Source organism: Nyctibius grandis, chromosome 6 (genome assembly GCF_013368605.1).
Source record: "Nyctibius grandis isolate bNycGra1 chromosome 6, bNycGra1.pri, whole genome shotgun sequence".
NCBI lineage: Eukaryota > Metazoa > Chordata > Aves > Nyctibiiformes > Nyctibiidae > Nyctibius > Nyctibius grandis.
Genome location: NC_090663.1, coordinates 41,950,470 through 41,968,208, shown reverse-complemented (window position 1 = coordinate 41,968,208; position 17,739 = coordinate 41,950,470). Strand labels below are relative to the sequence as shown.

The 17,739-nt window shown below is 44.1% G+C and overlaps 1 protein-coding gene across 1 annotated transcript in view; it reads right to left on the bottom strand.

The window, feature by feature from the left end:
- VEGFC (vascular endothelial growth factor C) overlaps window positions 1–17,192 on the bottom strand; it is an 82,563-nt gene extending 65,371 nt beyond the window's left edge. The window contains exon 1 of the mRNA XM_068403940.1: window positions 17,055–17,192. Coding sequence (XP_068260041.1) covers window positions 17,055–17,192 — 138 coding nt within the window. The remainder of the gene's footprint in view (window positions 1–17,054) is intronic.
- Between the last annotated feature and the right edge of the window lie 547 nt (window positions 17,193–17,739).

The window sequence follows — 17,739 nt, the reverse complement described above, 5'->3', positions numbered from 1 at the left end:
TGATTTTATGAGAGGACATCAGAAAATAATTGGTAAGCAGGGGATAAGAGCAGTTCTGCCTGAAATTCAGCCACTTTAATGATTACCAAAATGAAATGTTTATTAATTCCATTTTTTCTTTCAAGATTGCTGCTCAGCTATCAGTGCAAGTTTTATAAGACAAGCAATTAATTCCACATCTTAGTAAGACTTTGCATTTACTTTAAATCCCTCAACACTGCACTAACTCATAAAGTGAAAGGGCAATTCCCATTCTAATGAAACCAGTTAGCTAATGAACATACCCTGCTCTAGCTCAGAATAAGTTATCTTTTTAATAGCTTCCTCATTAGGCAGTTGAAAAGTTAAAAAATACACAGAGATTATAAAAATTTAAGTCTTTACAAGAGCATGTGGTAAACAGTCGGTAAGTTAGGGGCTGTATGACAATGCATGTAACAGGGATTTTAAGGAATTCATGTGCATGTTATTTATGGAAGGAAAGAGAATAAAATCAAAGCTAAATACAGTTTTCACAGTTGTAATAAAGAAGAGAGCACTGGCAAGTGCTCAAGCCACACCACCCAAGTCGCAGAAGGCAAAGGCAGGGACTGGGAGAATGAAGAACTGCCCACTGCAGATCAGGTTTGAGACCATCTAAGGAACGTGAAGGTGCACAAGTCCATAGGACCTGATGAGGTGCATCTGTGGGTCCTGAGGGAACTGGCAGATGAAGTTGCTAAGCCACCATCCATCATTTTGAGAAGTCATGGAAGTCTGGTGAAATCTTCATTGACTGGAAAAGGGGAAACATAACCCACATTTTCAAAAAGGGAAAAAGGAAGACCCAGGGAACTACAGGCCAGCCAGCCTCACCTCAGTGCCCAGTAAGATCATGGAGCAGATCTTCCTGGAAACTACGCTAAGGCACATGGAGAACAAGGAGGTGATTGGTGACAGCCAACATGGCTTCACTAAGGGCAAATCGTGCCTGACAAATTTGTTGGCCTTCTACAATGGGGTTACAGCATTGATGGATAAGGGAAGAGTGACTGATGTCATCTACCTGGACTTGTGCAAAGCATTTCACACTGTCCCGCACAACATCCTTGTCTCTAAATTTGAGAGACATGAATTGGACAGATGGACCACTCGGTGGATAAAGAACTGGCTGGACGGTCACGCTCAAAGAGTTGCAGTCAACAGCTTGATGTCCAAGCAGAGACCAGTGACAAGTGGCATTCCTCGGCGGTCGGTATTGGGACCAGGCCTGTTTAACTTCTTTGTCGGCGACATGGACAGTGGGATTGAGTGCGCCCTCAGCAAGTTTGCTGATGACACCAAGCTGTGTGGCATGGTTGACATGCTGGAGGGAAGGGATGCCATCCAGAGGGACCTTGACAGGCTTGAGAGCTGGGCCCGTGTGAACCGCCTGAAGTTCAACAAGGCCAAGGGCAAGGTCCTGCACGTGGGTCAGAGCAATCCCAAGCACAAATACAGGCTGGGCAGAGAATTGATTAAGAGCAGCCCTGAGGAGAAGGACTTGGGGGTGATGGTTGATGAGAAGCTCAACCTGAGCCAGCAATGTGCGCTTGCAGCCCAGAAAGCCAACCACATCCTGGGCTGCATCAAAAGAAGCGTGGCCAGCAGGTCGAGGAAGGTCATTTTCTCCCTCTACTCCGCTCTTGTGAAACTCCACATGGAGGTACTGTGTCCAGCTCTGGGGCCCCCAACTTAAGGAGGACATGGAGCTGCTGGAACAAGTCCAGAGGAGAGCCACGAAGATGATGAGAGGGCTGGAGCACCTCTCCTATGAAGACAGGCTGAGAGAGTTGGGGGTCTTCAGCCTGGAGAAGAGAAGGCTCTGGGGAGATCTCATAGCAGCCTTCTAGTACCTGAAGGGGGCCTACAGGAAAGCAGGAGAGGGACTTTTTACAAGGGCATGTAGTGACAGGACGAGGGGGAATGGTTTTAAACTGAAAGAGGGTAGACTTGTATTAGATATTAGGAACAAATTCTTTACTGTGAGACACTGGAACAGGTTGCCCAGGAAGTTGTGGATGCCCCCTCCCTGGCAGTGTTCAAGGCCAGGTTGGATGGGGCCTTGAGCAACCTGATCTAGTGGAAGGTGTTCCTGTCTGCGGCAGGGGGTGTTGGAACTAGATGATCTTTAAGGTCCCTTTCAACCCAAACCATTCTATGAATATGCAGAATAATAGCAGAATTCAATAGGTTAGCACAAACACAGAACAAATATTTAGGAGAAAAAACCCCTGATAATTATCCAGAAGAACTTCAATTTTATTCAATATTTCACATGTAAGGTAATATCTCTAAGAAAATAATGATTAAAACATATATGCCTCAGTGGGACTCCTAGCGAGATGCACAAATTCCTCGGATAGAGCAGCACATGGTACTTCTCTAAGTGAGGCAGAGGAAAGACATCCCAATACCACAAAGAAGAAGGAACAATGAATGCAAGGAGAAAAAAAAAATCCAAACCCTAGATGACTTAATTTTCTTCAGGAGAAGACAGAAGTTCCTAAGGGGGTAATGCTGGATGTCTGCTAAAGCTCGCATTATATAATCCTTATCTGAAGAGTCTCCCTTAATTCCCTTATGTTCCCCCTCCTCCTGGAAGAGGAGAAAAGGGAATTAAGGGAAATTTGTGACCCAGCTGTTTAGGACCCAACTCCATCACCTGCCTCTAAATATTCCTGCAACTCTTCCCATACTTTTCTACAGAGCAGGGCACCAAGAGCAAGACAGGATCACAGAATCACAGAATCACAGAATGTTAGGGATTGGAAGGGACCTCGAAAGATCATCTAGTCCAATCCCCCTGCCGGAGCAGGATTCCCTAGATCATATCACACAGGAACGCGTCCAGGCGCGTTTTGAATGTCTCCAGAGAAGGAGACTCCACAACCTCTCTGGGCAGCCTGTTCCAGTGTTCGGTCACCCTCACCGTAAAGAAGTTTTTCCTCATATTTATGTGGAACCTCCTGTGTTGCAGCTTGCACCCATTGCCCCTTGTCCTGTCAAGGGATATCACTGAGAAGAGCCTGGCTCCATCCTCATGACACTTGCCCTTTACATATTTATAAACATTAATGAGGTCACCCCTCAGTCTCCTCTTCTCTAAGCTAAAGAGACCCAGCTCCCTCAGCCTCTCCTCATAAGGGAGATGTTCCACTCCCTTAATCATCTTCGTGGCTCTGCGCTGGACTCTCTCTAGCAGTTCCCTGTCCTTCTGGAACTGAGGGGCCCCGAACTGGACACAATACTCCAGATGCGGCCTCACCAGGGCAGAGTAGAGGGGGAGGAGAACCTCTCGTGACCTGCTAACCACACCCCTTCTAATACACCCCAGGATGCCATTGGCCTTCTTGGCCACAAGGGCACACTGCTGGCTCATGGTCATCCTGCTGTCCACTAGGACCCCCAGGTCCCTTTCCCCTACGCTGGTCTCCAACAGGTCTGCCCCCAACTTGTACTGGTACATGGGGTTGTTCTTGCCCAGATGCAGGACTCTACACTTGCCCTTATTATATTTCATTAAATTACTCCCCGCCCAACTCTCCAGCCTGTCTAGGTCTCTCTGAATGGCAGCACAGCCTTCTGGTGTGTCAGCCACTCCTCCCAGTTTTGTGTCATCAGCGAACTTGCTGACAGTGCACTCTATTCCCTCATCCAAGTCATTAATGAATATATTGAATAGTACTGGTCCCAGTACCGACCCTTGAGGGACTCCGCTAGACACAGACCTCCAACTGGACTCAGTCCCATTGACCACCACTCTCTGGCTTCTTTCCTTCAGCCAGTTCACAATCCACCTCACTATCCGATCATCCAGACCACACTTCCTCAGTTTAGCTGCAAGGATGCTGTGGGACACCGTGTCAAACGCTTTACTGAAATCGAGATAGACCACATCCACAGCTTTACCATCATCTATCCACCGGGTTACGTCCTCATAAAAGGCTATCAAGTTGGTTGAGCATGACTTCCCCTTGGTTCTCCTGGATCTCCTGGTTTACCCCTATACTTGGCACTGCACTTGTGTTTACCAAGTGGCATTTGGAAGATGGAATTTCCTACAAACAAATCCGTAATAAGTGTTCCAGGCACCATAAGCAGCTCAAAAGATCTACAGATTTTGATTCTGACCTATAGGGAAAATACTGCCCAAAGCTCGCAAAACCACAGGCAGACAGCAACTGAAGAGACACCATGCATGTAATAAAGGTCTAAAGATGAATATAAAACAAGCCTCTTAACAAAGAGTGTGGGGGAAATCTGACATTGGACCCCGTCCCCATGACTGCCCAAAATATAAAAACAACACATTTGCATTTGATTGAAAGAATTAAATGACACATTTATGTTTCTTCCTTAGTTTGGTCTCTGAAAATTTCAGGATGTATATCCCACATCCCAAAATAAACAGCAAATTTTGTTTTCTAAGTGCTGAAAATAACTTTTGTGCCTGTGTAACACACAAGATTCAAAGAAGAGAGAAGTAGAGAATATTAACTGTAGAATAAGTCTTCATAGATACTGCAGGTCACCAAAATCAAAGAAGCTTCACTACACCCAAACTGGCACTGTCCTTGTATGAAGTAGCTCAGGATCTACTAAAGGCTCATGGCTTCTTCAGTATGAAACTAGACAAATTCAGGGACAAGATCTCCACAAACAGATACTGAAGGGAAGAGGCAGGGGCGTGTCTTCTAATATCCTCAGTCCAACAACTGTGGATGTTAGGAGGGTACGAGGGGAGTGAATTGCAGAAAGCGACTAAGCCCAAATGTTATCCTCAAACAGAACAGCATGTGCTGCTGAGACTGACAGAGGCCAAACACTTGTCTAGGCAGACCATTAGTCTGCCCCAGTGGAATATTTCTTATATTCTTATGCTTGACATGTATCTAAACTTTTGCAAGCGTGGGTAGGTTCCTGATAAATTTGCTTAGTCATGTGCACCTAGTTAGTGCATATAACCAAGCCCTCACAGATCTTGCCTGACAGTAACATCTTATTGCTGACAGGTATAAACAACCTTTGCAAGATTGCTGGCGTATTTCACAGATTACTGTGAGAGCACACTTAAAAAAATCATTAAGGACATTAAATATACAGCTCATGGTTCATAACTCAGAAGATAGCTAGTCCCATTAAATCTCTCACTGTGCACACGTGGCAGGCAGAAAAACACATTCAAAACATAATGAACACGTAAGTTAAATAATCATACGCCAGCTTGGAACAGGCCCCTAAGAACAGCTTTTAATGAATTTTGAGGAAGTAGTAATAACTATGAAATGCCTTCCCCCATTCAGTTCTTCAGTATAAATACAGGTAGTTCTTAAAAAAGGCATTTTAATCATACTCATGTCTGACATGTTACAAAATACTCTCCAATCAAGACACACTTTTAATACAAATATAAGTGGAACTATTAGGAAAGAGAACAAAACATCATTGTGTCCCTACACACATGTGCGGTGTCCTACATCTGGAATCCTGTGTGCTCTCCTGGCTCTCCCCTCTCCTTGTTCTGCAGTCTTAAAGAGAATTAAGAAAGGTATGAAGTCAGATGATCAAAGGTAAGGAATAGCTTCATTACAAAGAACAGTTAACATAAGTGAAGGATCTTTAGCCTGAAAAAGAACAATGGAGAGGGAGACTCAATAAAACCACAAGCAGCACGGACAGATTTGTTCCCTGCCTTGTCCAGGACAAGGACTGGGGAAGTTTCATAAATAATTAACAGGTGTCAGACTCAAGGCAAGCAAAAGGAATTGTTCTTTCAGTTTTGGGGTTTGTTTTTCTAAACTTATATTATACATATCAAACAGAACAATGACTCAAAGCCAAGCTTCTTGATACAGAAAGGTGTTGATGTCAAAAGCTTCTGTGAGCTCAACAAGCACCTGGATAACACGTAGGAGAAAAGTCAACTGAAAGCTATTAAATAAAAGAAAACAAAATAATTGCCACACATCCCCCTCATCATTTAAGGCAAGGAAGTCCACAAGCTGCCCTGCTCCCAACAGTCTGTAAGCATGTAGCAACACTTTCCATTTCTTTCTTTGCTCAGAAGGAGGTTTGTCAAGTAGGTCCTGTAATTTGGCAGGGCCTTAGAGGGCTAGGGCATAAATAAAAAGGGAAGAAGTCCAGCCAAAAAACCCTAAGAGGTACTGGAAGAGCCAGAAGAGTGGCTGTACCAGATGCATGTTGCTATGGTTGCCTTTTCACAGTGAAAAACATGATGAGTCTGGGGACCCTGTGAAGATCAATACCTGCTGTTGGGTTTTCCAACTGAAGTCTCTAGGTGGTCAAGGAATAAGCAGCAGGTACATGTCCACACACCAGAGTTTCAGGGCTTCTCCTGAACATGGTCTGTGGGATGCAAAGGTAAAGAAACAAAGCAAGCAGAGTATGAATTTCCCAAGCTGTTTCAATGGGATGATTTGGGGACAAATCAGCTGGATGTTGCACAACAAGCACCCCACAGGGCAATCAAGCAGGGCAGCTCACAGGACATAGGATAAAAAAGAAACTTTTGGGGGCTAGGACTCAATGGGCACTGTCTTCTTGCAGGAAGGGCAGCCTTCACCTGGAAGGAACTGTGGAGAAGGGAGTGTGAGGGGGAAGGTGTGACAGATTGCTCCTCATCATGTGCTGTGCATGAGGTTTCCAACATCACTCCCCAAGTCATCCTCTGCCACATCAGTGGGGCACACTGTGCATGTTTAGCAGCTGTGAAGCAGGGGCTGTCCAACAAGATTGCCCGTGTTGGATATGGTTGAAAATGGCATATAGGGTTAACCAGGCATTTTAACTGACCAGGTACAGCCATTCTTCTACTCTTATGTGACTTCAATATCCAAAATAAATACCATAAGCCAACTAATCATGGAGTAAAGCAGCAACTTACAGGCTCAAGGGAAAAATATATATCATCCGTCTGTCATAAGAGAGAAGGATTTGAAAATTTCATTAATTTTCTGAAACCGTTAGCTAAGATATTCAAAGAGTTTCATTACTACAAAGAGCCTTTTTATGCTATTAATCCAGATTAGTAATGACTGTTCAGTTTAGAGTTTGCCTAATTCTTTAGTTCTACCTCATGCAATAGAACAGTCTAATTCATCCTTCCTTTGAAGCATGGTCCTGCCCTCTGAAAATCCTTCACTGCTCCTTCCCCTACTTCCTGCTCCAAGGTCATTGTTCAATGTGACTTTACTGCCTTATCAACCTGTCCACAGATATTTCAGAAAGGAAAGTACTCAGAACTCTTCTACAAGCTCTTTACTCCTTTCATTTGTAGTGATTTGATCACCTGCTGGCCCAGCAGCCTGGAGAGAAAAAGAAGCAGGGCTCTCATCAATCTTAAAGATCCTCATCATTTTCACAGTTGATCATCAGAGAGAAATAGGCAGGTCTTCTTGAGTAAGAAAAATAAACGCATTTTTTCATGCATCACTTTCCACACCTTTTAGTTGTACAGGCTGAGTTTACTCTGACTTGAGCACTATGAGCTTGGAGGGAACCGTAACTGCAGAGTCAACCCTTTATCAACCAATTTACCACTCTAACGTGGCCTGATCTCAGTCTGAATCCAGACTGTTCATCAAACCCACCTCCCTCAGCACAGACACAGTGAATCTCCTTCTAAGAGGGGTCCGTACAATCTCATGTGCCCAGTATTATTAACATGGCATTCCTGGCAGGTGAAAGAAATTCACTTAGGCAGCCAGGAGCTACCCACATGCTGGGCTCTGCTGAGCCACAAGAGGAGCCCAGACCTTTCCAAACTGTGTGTTCAAAAAAAGTATATTCTCATGTCTCAGGGTGCACCTGGGAACACAAGGCAGAAGGCACAAACTCAAGACCACTAACACACCAGCAAAAGAGCAAGGAGACCCTCGGAGAATTTGATTTTGAGCCTAACGTCTTGGCTTCTGCTGCCTGGCTGTCCAGATGAGACATGCCAATACCTGCCGTACTCAGTCATGTCAGTGGGCTATTTAGCAGCTGTTAATGTTCTCCTGAAAGCTGTGCCCTATGGCCTGCACAACAGGGTTCTTGGTATTTTTAAATGAACCAACATTTTGCTCTTCTCTAGCCAGCCAGAAACACACCCAACTGGAAAGACACAATAATTTTCCATCACTGTCTTCCTGGAGAAAACACTTCTCCGTGTTTACTGAAACTACTGTGATTCAACAGTGCAACCCTGCTGATTATTAACCACATTGTCTCGTTTCCTCCAAGTCACAGAATATTTCAATATTAATGATATAAAGAAAATAAAATTATGGCAAAGAGATATTGAAATCTTAACATGAGCACCTTGACATACATGAATAAAATGAAATGAAGCAAATGGTCATGTTTGTACCCCATCAGCACTCTGCCTGTTATGCAAGATTTGCTGGGGAGCGGGTGGGGTGAAGAGGAAGTCAGAGGCTTCATTTTAATTTGGGAACATCTGTCCCTAGGCAAGGGACAAATGTCAATAAGGCGCTACCTCGCAAGTTTATTTCTTAGTTGCCTTAGACAGTTAATTACACTGCTAATCTAACCATAAGTAGCAATTCTATAAAACTGATACACACAGTCTCCATCAAGAGTCTTGATACTGTTACATTTACAGGCAAAGTATGTTTCTGTCAAGTGTATCTGCGGCCAGTTACAAATATATATAACTGGAATGATGAAGTTACCTAATTTTCCTTTTCTGCATTATTTCTAAGAAGAACGAGCAGGAGTGGTGTTCTCTAAGTAACAGTGAGCATGCAAACAAGCAGAGATTTTATCCTCAGCAGTACACCAAACAATGAACGACCCTTTTAGGGGCACAAAAATACAAACACTTTCTTTGACTTCCAGTGAAACCTACTTTCACGGTATCCTCTTGGTCTCCAGTTCACAAGAGCCACAAAGCTATCGCATAGTTTGCAATACTTAGCCGTTGTTAGTCAAGAATGACAGGCCAAGACTGTGGTGAATTCTCAGAGCTCCAAAGGCAACATTTTCAAAGAAAATAGATAATTTTTTTTAAAACCTCTCAAAATTACTTCCAACACTTGTAGCAAGAAATGCTCTCCCTTTTTTTCTTAAGGAACAAACAAAACCAGAACTGTTCAAGCAAGTTTTTCCTTACAGTTTTCTTCACTTCTCAGGATTTCCTTATGTTTTTAACTCTTCAGAATTTTTTTCTTTCTCCATGTTAAATTTCTTTACTATGCATACAAGGTGAGACCACCTACATGGACAGTTCCTGGAGCTCAACTTTGTTGAGGCACTTTCAAGTGCCGGTAAGCATGAATCCAAGTACATAGATCCCGGTCTTGGTGCTTATGAGCTCCATGAACAGGAGAACAGGTCCACAGCAGCGTCCATTTGGGCGCTCTCTGGGTCGCAGGCGGCCCAGAGAAGCGAACTTGTGCACGCTGCCCTCACACTGCTTCCTCAGCAAGAATCCCGTAAGATTGGGAATCCAGTCAGCAAAGCAGGAACGCGGATGCCACCACCTGCAGACAGCACGCCTCAAACAACAACTACCAGCTCTTCTTCACATGATTGTGTATACAGATCCCATATTTTCAGGGTAATGAGCATTAGCCACCTATTTGGAAAGGGGTAAATGGCTCTTACTTGAATCATAATTATAATACAGCTCTGGTAAAATTAACGTTTGACCTGGAAGTAGTAAATACCTCAACCTCTAAAATTGCTGCTCTTTGTCTCTCTAATGAGACTGTTCCTTGAGCAGTTGCAGAGGTTACTTGCCAGCTGTATCTCTCTCGGCCAATTTGAAACAAAAACACCCACAAAACAAACAAACAAAATCCCCAAACATTTAATTGTCTACAGAAACATGAGCAAGTAGAAAGGAGATAATGTGCAAAGCTTCACTTGGGCAGTTTTTATCTTGGTTATAAATATTGTGACTGATGTAGCAAGTAGACAGCTGGAGTGGTCCACCACAAATACATTTTGTCTGCTGAATTCTGCAGTCAAAGAAAGTTGAAGGACAGCTAGAGTAGTTTTCCTTCTTTTGAACGATCTCTAATAGAATAGAATATTTCAGTTGGAAGTGTCCTACACAACGATCACCTAACCCAACTGCCTGACCACTTCAGGGCTGACCAAAAGTCAAAGCAAATTATTAAGGCCATTGTCCAAATGCCTCAAACACTGACAGGCATGGGGCATCGACCACCTCTCTAGGAAGCCTGTTCCAGTGTTTGACCATCCTCTCTGTAAACAAATGCTTCCTAAGGTCCAGTCTAAACCTCCCCTGGTGCAGCTTTGAACCATTCCCACGCGTTCTGTCACCAAAATCCAGGGAGAAGAGATCAGCACCTCCCTCTCCACTTCCCCTACTCAGGAAGCTGCAGAGAGCAATGAGGTCCCCCCCTCAGCCTCCTTTACTCCAAACTAGACAAACCCAAAGTCCTCAGCCGCTCCTCACAGGACATGCCTTCCAGCCTTTTCAGCAGCTTTGTTGCCCTCCTCTGGACACATTCAAGGACCTTCACACCCTTCTTAAATTGTGGGGCCCAGATCTGCACGCAGTACTCAAGGTGAGGCCACACCAACGCTGAATACAGTGGGATGGTAGGATTATCTATTGTTTCTGACAATCTTTACTAAGTCCCAGGAATTTTCACATATGCATGTGGGGAGGTTCGGGGTTGCTATGGATCTCCTTTGGGGAAAAAAATGAGGAAATAGCCAAATGCTGAATCTGTTCTCAGAAGCAATTGCTTCCACCAAATTCCTCTCTTCTCTCTCTCTCTCTCAACAGAGCACAATTCTTGGATAAAGAAAGTCAAAGAATTAAACCATTTAACGGTGTAAAGGATTTTGCTCTGGATTATATCTGATTCCTGAAATTACAGATTTTACAACATTGCTACAAGTGGGTAAGAGCAACACAGGGGATGCTACACCTGTGACACCGGAGAGAAACACCTGTGTCCCCTGCTCCCCAGCAGCCTTCTGATGTCTTCCAAGAACTGTCCAATTATTTGCCAGTATTTTCCCTTGTCCAGGATAAAAATTCCTGCTCTATTGAATAAGGGACAGGATGCAAAACACCTTGAACAGTTTTTAAACTGCTTCCTCAAGGTCAGCCTATTTGAAAATTGTCACCAGATAGGTGAAGCTGTCATGTGAACAGTATGGAGTACTACAGGGTTCAGGGTGACAGCAGTATCAGATAATTAACGTCATTAACTTCCCCAAGCAATCGTTTTTCATTGATGTTAACCATAATCAGGATCCCAAAAAATTCCTGCAGAAGATGTATTACCTTAGTAACTACGTCTAGGAAGATAACATATTCACCCTACAACAGAATTTACCCATACTCAAAGCCAAAATATATCACCTACTACTATTTTTTTCCCTTCAGTTATCAGAAGGTGTGTTTCCTGTGTTTTCTCCTCCTCCCCCAAAGAACACCATTCCTCTTGGTTACTTTGCTAAATAGGAACATCTTACCAAAACATTCATTGACTCCACTGGCAATTGCAGTTTCTAAATATTTGTAAGGAGTTATAGCCATCTTAGACAAGTAAAAGAAAAAACAAATCACTACAGAGCTAGAAGGATTGATTTACATGATTACAATGGAAGAGTAGAAGAATGAATGACTTACAGTTATAGCTATTTCCTAACTAAAGTCTGAAATGCAACAAAAAGGGGAAAAAAAAGTGACATAAAAATATTAAGTCATCAGAAAAACTTCTGGTGACAGACAAACACAAACAAGAAAAACAAGTTGTCAATTCATATACAATAGGAATTCAACAAACAATCCCCCATGGTCCCCCTAAGCTATCAATGTTTTAAATTAAAATTCTGTTGCAATTTATGCAGCCATTATTGCCTTTGAGGCAGATACACATATACATGGAGGGGAACTTAGTATTACATATCACTCAGGTTAGAAGCAAGGTGGAATTAGAAAAAAAATAAAAAGCTATTTAATGTTTATAAAAGATAATGAAAACAATCATACCTATCCTACTCACTAAACAAAATCCAATACCTTGCCAAACAAAACTCTTAAGAAGCAACTTAGACTTCGAAAGAGCTTACATCTTTCAAACAACCACCTTGCTTGGAATTTCTTATAATTCATTCTACAAACAGCTGTAGCACATTTTTTACATTAAACAAGGGTATTAAACTTGATAGGATACCAGTCTGGCTTCAGTTGGATTCCCTTTGTTCCTAGCATTTTGTTTTAATGAGTCACTGACCACATTCAAAAAAGCAACAGCTGAACACGACGTTCTAGACAGACTTCCTATCCTGGATGCAGGGTATCAATGGGAGGGAATTATTACCATCACCCTCAGCTACAACAGCCTGAAGAACAAGTCCTGGTTTGTTTTTACTAAAATAAGTGGACGTACACCCTTGAACATGCAAGAATTTAAACACACACTGAACCTAAGTGAGCGTAAAAATAATATTTTTGATGGGATGTTTCTGTAAGCCTCCAAACACTGCAGTTAGTTAAAGTGATCCCCAAAGCTTTTTTAGAACCTTCAGAAGTGTGGTTATTTGTCAGCAGAGATCCTGTGAAGTCCCTCACAGACACACATGTGTGCTTACACAAGACACCCAGGAATGCACATACCTACACTGAGAACTAGAAAGTGCCATGAGCTCTTAGAGCTTAGTATTGTACTCTACTCACACAAAAGGCTAGGCAAAGGTTTAATAATTATGTTTGCAGAAGTGTTGCTTAGTCTTCATAATGGGTCCTATTATATTACTTATGTTCATCCCATTGTATCTGATACAAATCCTGCTTCTAAAAAAAAAAAGATTGCATCTTTCTGTGTTGTGGGTGTGTGTCTGAAAAGAGAAAGTGGCCACACACACACACAAAAAGGAAAGTTGCAGCAGACAAAACAGCAACAGCAGAAAAAATAACACTCTCCCTACCTGCTCAGCTTAGCAATGCTTGAGTACTGGGAGTGAGGTTTATGCTTGTTTTCAGAGTGGAAAACCTAGCCTCATCTCTCACCAGTGCATGTAGCATCACAACACAGAGTAAGGCACGCTTCATAAACTTAGAGGTGGACATAAAACTGATGGGTTTGAGATTACACCATCAAGATACAGTCACAAGAGGAAACCCCAGAAACTGACACATTGCTTTTCCTCTCACACTAACAGTATTTGAACTCCATTAGCCATCAATTAGCAGCATTTTACGATTAGATGAGATTTAAAATAATTTTAAAATAATAACAATAAAAAGGTGTCTCTCAGCTGAGATAGCATCCAAGATAAATGGAGTTCAAGTGAGTGCACCTATTTTCATTGCAAAAATCAAATCAGAATCACAGCACAAAGACTGTTCTTTATTGCTGTCTGCGTAAAGAGGCCCCAATGCCACTTTCAGGGATGCGCTTTAGAACAGGCAAATACATTGTTATTTGTTATTCCCATTCTAATACAGAACTAAGAATCCTTGTGTAAATATAGTTTTAAACCTCTTAAAACTATGTGGGACAATTGGCCAATATTGCTTTTGTATAGTCACATAATCCTAAAGGTTTGACTACGCAACAACATGAAGGTGCAGCTACGGCAAACCCTCCCAGCTGTGCTCCTTCTTTCCAGTTATCATTACCATACCACTGTTACCATTACTCTTACCACAATAACCTACTCCTGCTATTGTTACCTTATTACCATCAATGTAGCATAGGTACATGCTACCATCACACCTTTATTTTAATAAAGTAAGAAGTTTAATTCATGCCCAGAATGCCTGTGTAGCCCCTCCGGTTCATATTAGAGCTTTCAGCAAAGAAACAATAAAGTATTATTTTATTTATTTATTAAAATACTTTGACCTCTTGGATAGACAGCATATACTCATTGCATGTTCCCAGTTCAAAACTACATAAATAACAAGAGCCAGAGACTAAATGCATTATAAGAGTTATTAAGATATTCATAGACAGTACAAGGAGCTAAAGTTTCAAGTCACTGGTGTCACGCAACTGCTCACCCTCTCCTTGCTGCAGCTGCTCTGAGCATCCCTGCTGGGTGGCAGGACAGAGAGGTGGTGGGTCCCTGCCAAACTGCAAGAACTCTGGGGGCAGGAGGGCTGATTCCCTTGATCCCACCTTAAGCAGAAACAGAACTGAAATACCAGGTTGTCTTCCCCAGCAGGCCACTCGGATGGCGAGAGGGAGCTGGGGGCCCTCCTGCCCCGCTGGGGAGAGGCGGGGTTCGGCTGCGAGGGGATCTCCTCATTGAGGGGAACCCCCCTCTGCTGCAGGAAATCCGAAAGAGGTGATTTACAGGCAGGATTCATTCCCATCCCACTGAGCAGACAGTTCAGCTGAAAAGTATTAATCTGGGCCCTGTAAGCTTGTTAAATAATGAACTTTACCCTTAGGCTGAAAAAAAAAGCGGGGGGAGGCAATGTTGCATGAGCTTATCAGTGCCCACTTGATGCAGAACATGCCCTTGCAAGAACTGTGTATGAAGAACTACTACTATTTATATCTGTAACGCTTCCAAGTTGCTGCAAATCTCTAGGACAAGATCAAAGCCTAATACTTCCTCACCTGCACAAAAACACAATAGTCTTATTTTCTGCCCAGCTTTTCTTCCTATGTTGGAGGACCCTCAACTTCATCCACACTTTTTAAAATGTTTCTGAAGCTGAAGTTCTTAAAACGGGAGTAAAAAGAAATAAATATATTGTGTAAAGAGTTGACCCAAAAGGCTGTAGGACCTACACTTAGGCATCAGTTTAATATGCAGCAGTATGGCACATGGATGGGAAGTAAAAACAGAGGAAGCATAACATCTATGAACACAAACTCAAGAGATCACGCATTTTTCATTGAAGTTGAGAAAGTTCAAGCAGATGACTTTTTACTGACAATATAATCATAATTTCCTTGAAACAATTACTTACAGTTTACTTACTTAATCCTTTCATAATTACTTCAGACATTGGTCTCATCATTCTCTCATCACAGGAACAAATATGAACAGTACTCACTCACTCAAACAGTTCCAGCAAAAGCAACAAACTCACAGCTAAACACTTCCAGCATGACTAACTCTCCTTGGATCCAGAGTCATTCTCTCTCTCTCTCCTACCCACCAGTAGTCAGACACAAAAACATTTTTCTGTTAACGTAATCACTTAACACATGCTATCCCGCTCACTTCCCGGTCTCTTGACATTTCTTCCTTTGGTTTGCTGACAGTTCCCCTTTTTCCGGGAAGCACTTGCACTTCCACACAATGCAGTACAGTCGCAGCTCCTGAAGACTTTGAGGTTTCCACAAGAAACAGAGTGACTGTCCACAACACCGGCATGGGAACATACAGCATCACTTAGGACAATATCTTCACCATCAGCTGTTCTACCTCAGCAGTTTAAGTGTACAAAATATGCACCATGCTCCAGCTGGGATCCTTTCTACCTTTTCAGCATAAGCTATTCTGAGGCTTTACAACTCAAATGCCAGTTTCACCCAGTAAATAACTGACAGTCATGGGCTGGAAAAAGTTGAGGTATTTTTACCCTTCATTAAGTTCTGCGTTTTTTTTAATAAATAGTCAAAGTGATAAGAGTGACCAGCTGAATTGATTTTGTGTTGCTATTTTTAAATATTTAAGTTTGAAAAATACTTGATAAACATTTAAGCAGTATGATCACTGATTGCAATGTTCTGAATGCTGATATGCTATGTAAGCATTCAGCTTAAGAGAGACTACAGTATACTTGGTAAACTTTTCCATGCAGGATATTATTTGAAAAGCATGAATTCTGTGAACAACATATGGTTCACAACCGTTTGAATACCTGAAATAAGCACAGCTAATGTACACTATTAAAACTTGACTTCTCATGTAGTTACAGTAAAATCTCCAAAACTTCTATTCAGTAAAACAAGCAGCATAGGCAAAAAAAAAAAAAAATAATCAGAATAACAGCTTAACTTTTAATTCACACACTTCCCTCCCCGCTCCATACTGGAATGAGTGGGTCACAATTGCATTCAGTAAGTATGTCAGAAATCTTCAAAACAATGAGTCGAGGGTAAGAATTGTTATAAGCCTAGACATCAAAGGTTTTCCTAATAATACCACATACTTATACAGCCACATACTATGCATCATTTTTATGCATCAGCATACCGGGAACTGAAAAACCACTAGTACCAAAGGTACTTGAATTCTACGTTACGAAACTTCCTATGCAAGCAAAAATTAACACAGAATTGTAAGTATTTGTGACTGGAATCTGAGAATTTAAGCCCAACGTTCACCGTGCGCCTGGGCAGAATGAAGATTTTCAGACTCGAGTGTCACCTTACACCTCCCATCAACTCTGTCACGCAGCAGCAACTCCTCCAAAGTGTCAAAAATTCCAAGAGACTTTTCAACAAATAGAAAGTCTCGGGTTTTGTTGTCATCGTCCCCCCACGCCTCCCTCGCCGCTTCCTTCCTGTGCCCAGCTGCTCCTCTGAGCGTCCCCAGCCCGCCCTCCCTGCCTCTGCCCGTCCCAGCCCGCTGCAGGACCCCGCAGCATCGCCCGCACCGAAGCAGCCTTGGGTACCCCGCCACCGTACCGCGGGGAGCCCCCAGCTGCCCGCTCCAGGGCCGGGAGCGGCTGAAGCCCGCGGGTCGCTGCCCCCTGTCCCAGCTCCGCTGCAAACGGCGGGGCCGCGGCCGGGACCGCTCCCCGCCGGGCAGCCCCAGCACCACGGCAGGAGCAGAGCCCTTGGGCTGCCTCTGCCGATCAGGTGTTTGGCGTTTCTTTGTAAATATAGTTATTCCCTGTGCAACCCTCCTTCTAGCAACCCTGAAACCCCAGGCAATTTTTTTTTCCTCCTTAAAGAAATCCTCCCCTCACTTTTAAAGAACCCCCCCCGCTTAAAAAGGCTTCTCCCAAATACTCTCCTCGTGGGATTTCCAAGCGGTCCGTTCAAACGCGCTCGGAGCCACATGCCCGGAGAAGCGAGCTGGCATCTGCAGCGAGGGCATGGGCTTACCTTTGCCTCCCCCGCGTCGGGCTCCTCCTCGTAGTACCCCTGGCCGGACTCGTAGGCGGCGGCCGGCTGCCGGGGTCCCAGGAGCACGGCGCCGGCAGCAAGGCAGCAACCCAGGGAGAGCACCTCCAGCAAGTACATTGTGCAGAGTCGGCAGGGCGGGCGCGGAGCGGGGCAGTTGGAAGAATGCAGGCGAAATTATGAGGCTCCTTCTCTTGCTCTCCCCCCTCCCTCCCCTCGCAATATCCAAGGCAGTAAAATCCGTGGGATGGAGAAGATGCGGTAGCAGCAGCTCCTAGACGCCTGCAGGGGAGTTCCCAGCTTTCCGAGCCGCTTTGCAAATTCTCACCAAAGTTATCCGGAGTTTGCCAGGTAAAAAAACCATCAGGAAACCGGACATCCGAGGCTGCGCTCACTCAGGAGCAGGGGAGGTGGAAAGCGCAGAGAGGAGAGGAGGGAAGCGGAGAGAGAGAGCGCGAGCGAGCGGCAGAGCGGGACCGAGCGGCCGCTCGCACCCGGGGAGTTCCCTTCGCCCCCCCGCGGGCCGGGCCGGGCCGAGGGGCTCCGCGCGCGCCGCTCCGTCCGCCGCGGAGGTCTCTCTGGACGCCCGTCAGCGGCAAGGGCGGCCGGCGGGTGCGCGGCGCCTGGGGCTGCGCGGCGGCGGCGGGGGCCGCGCATGGCGAAAGCG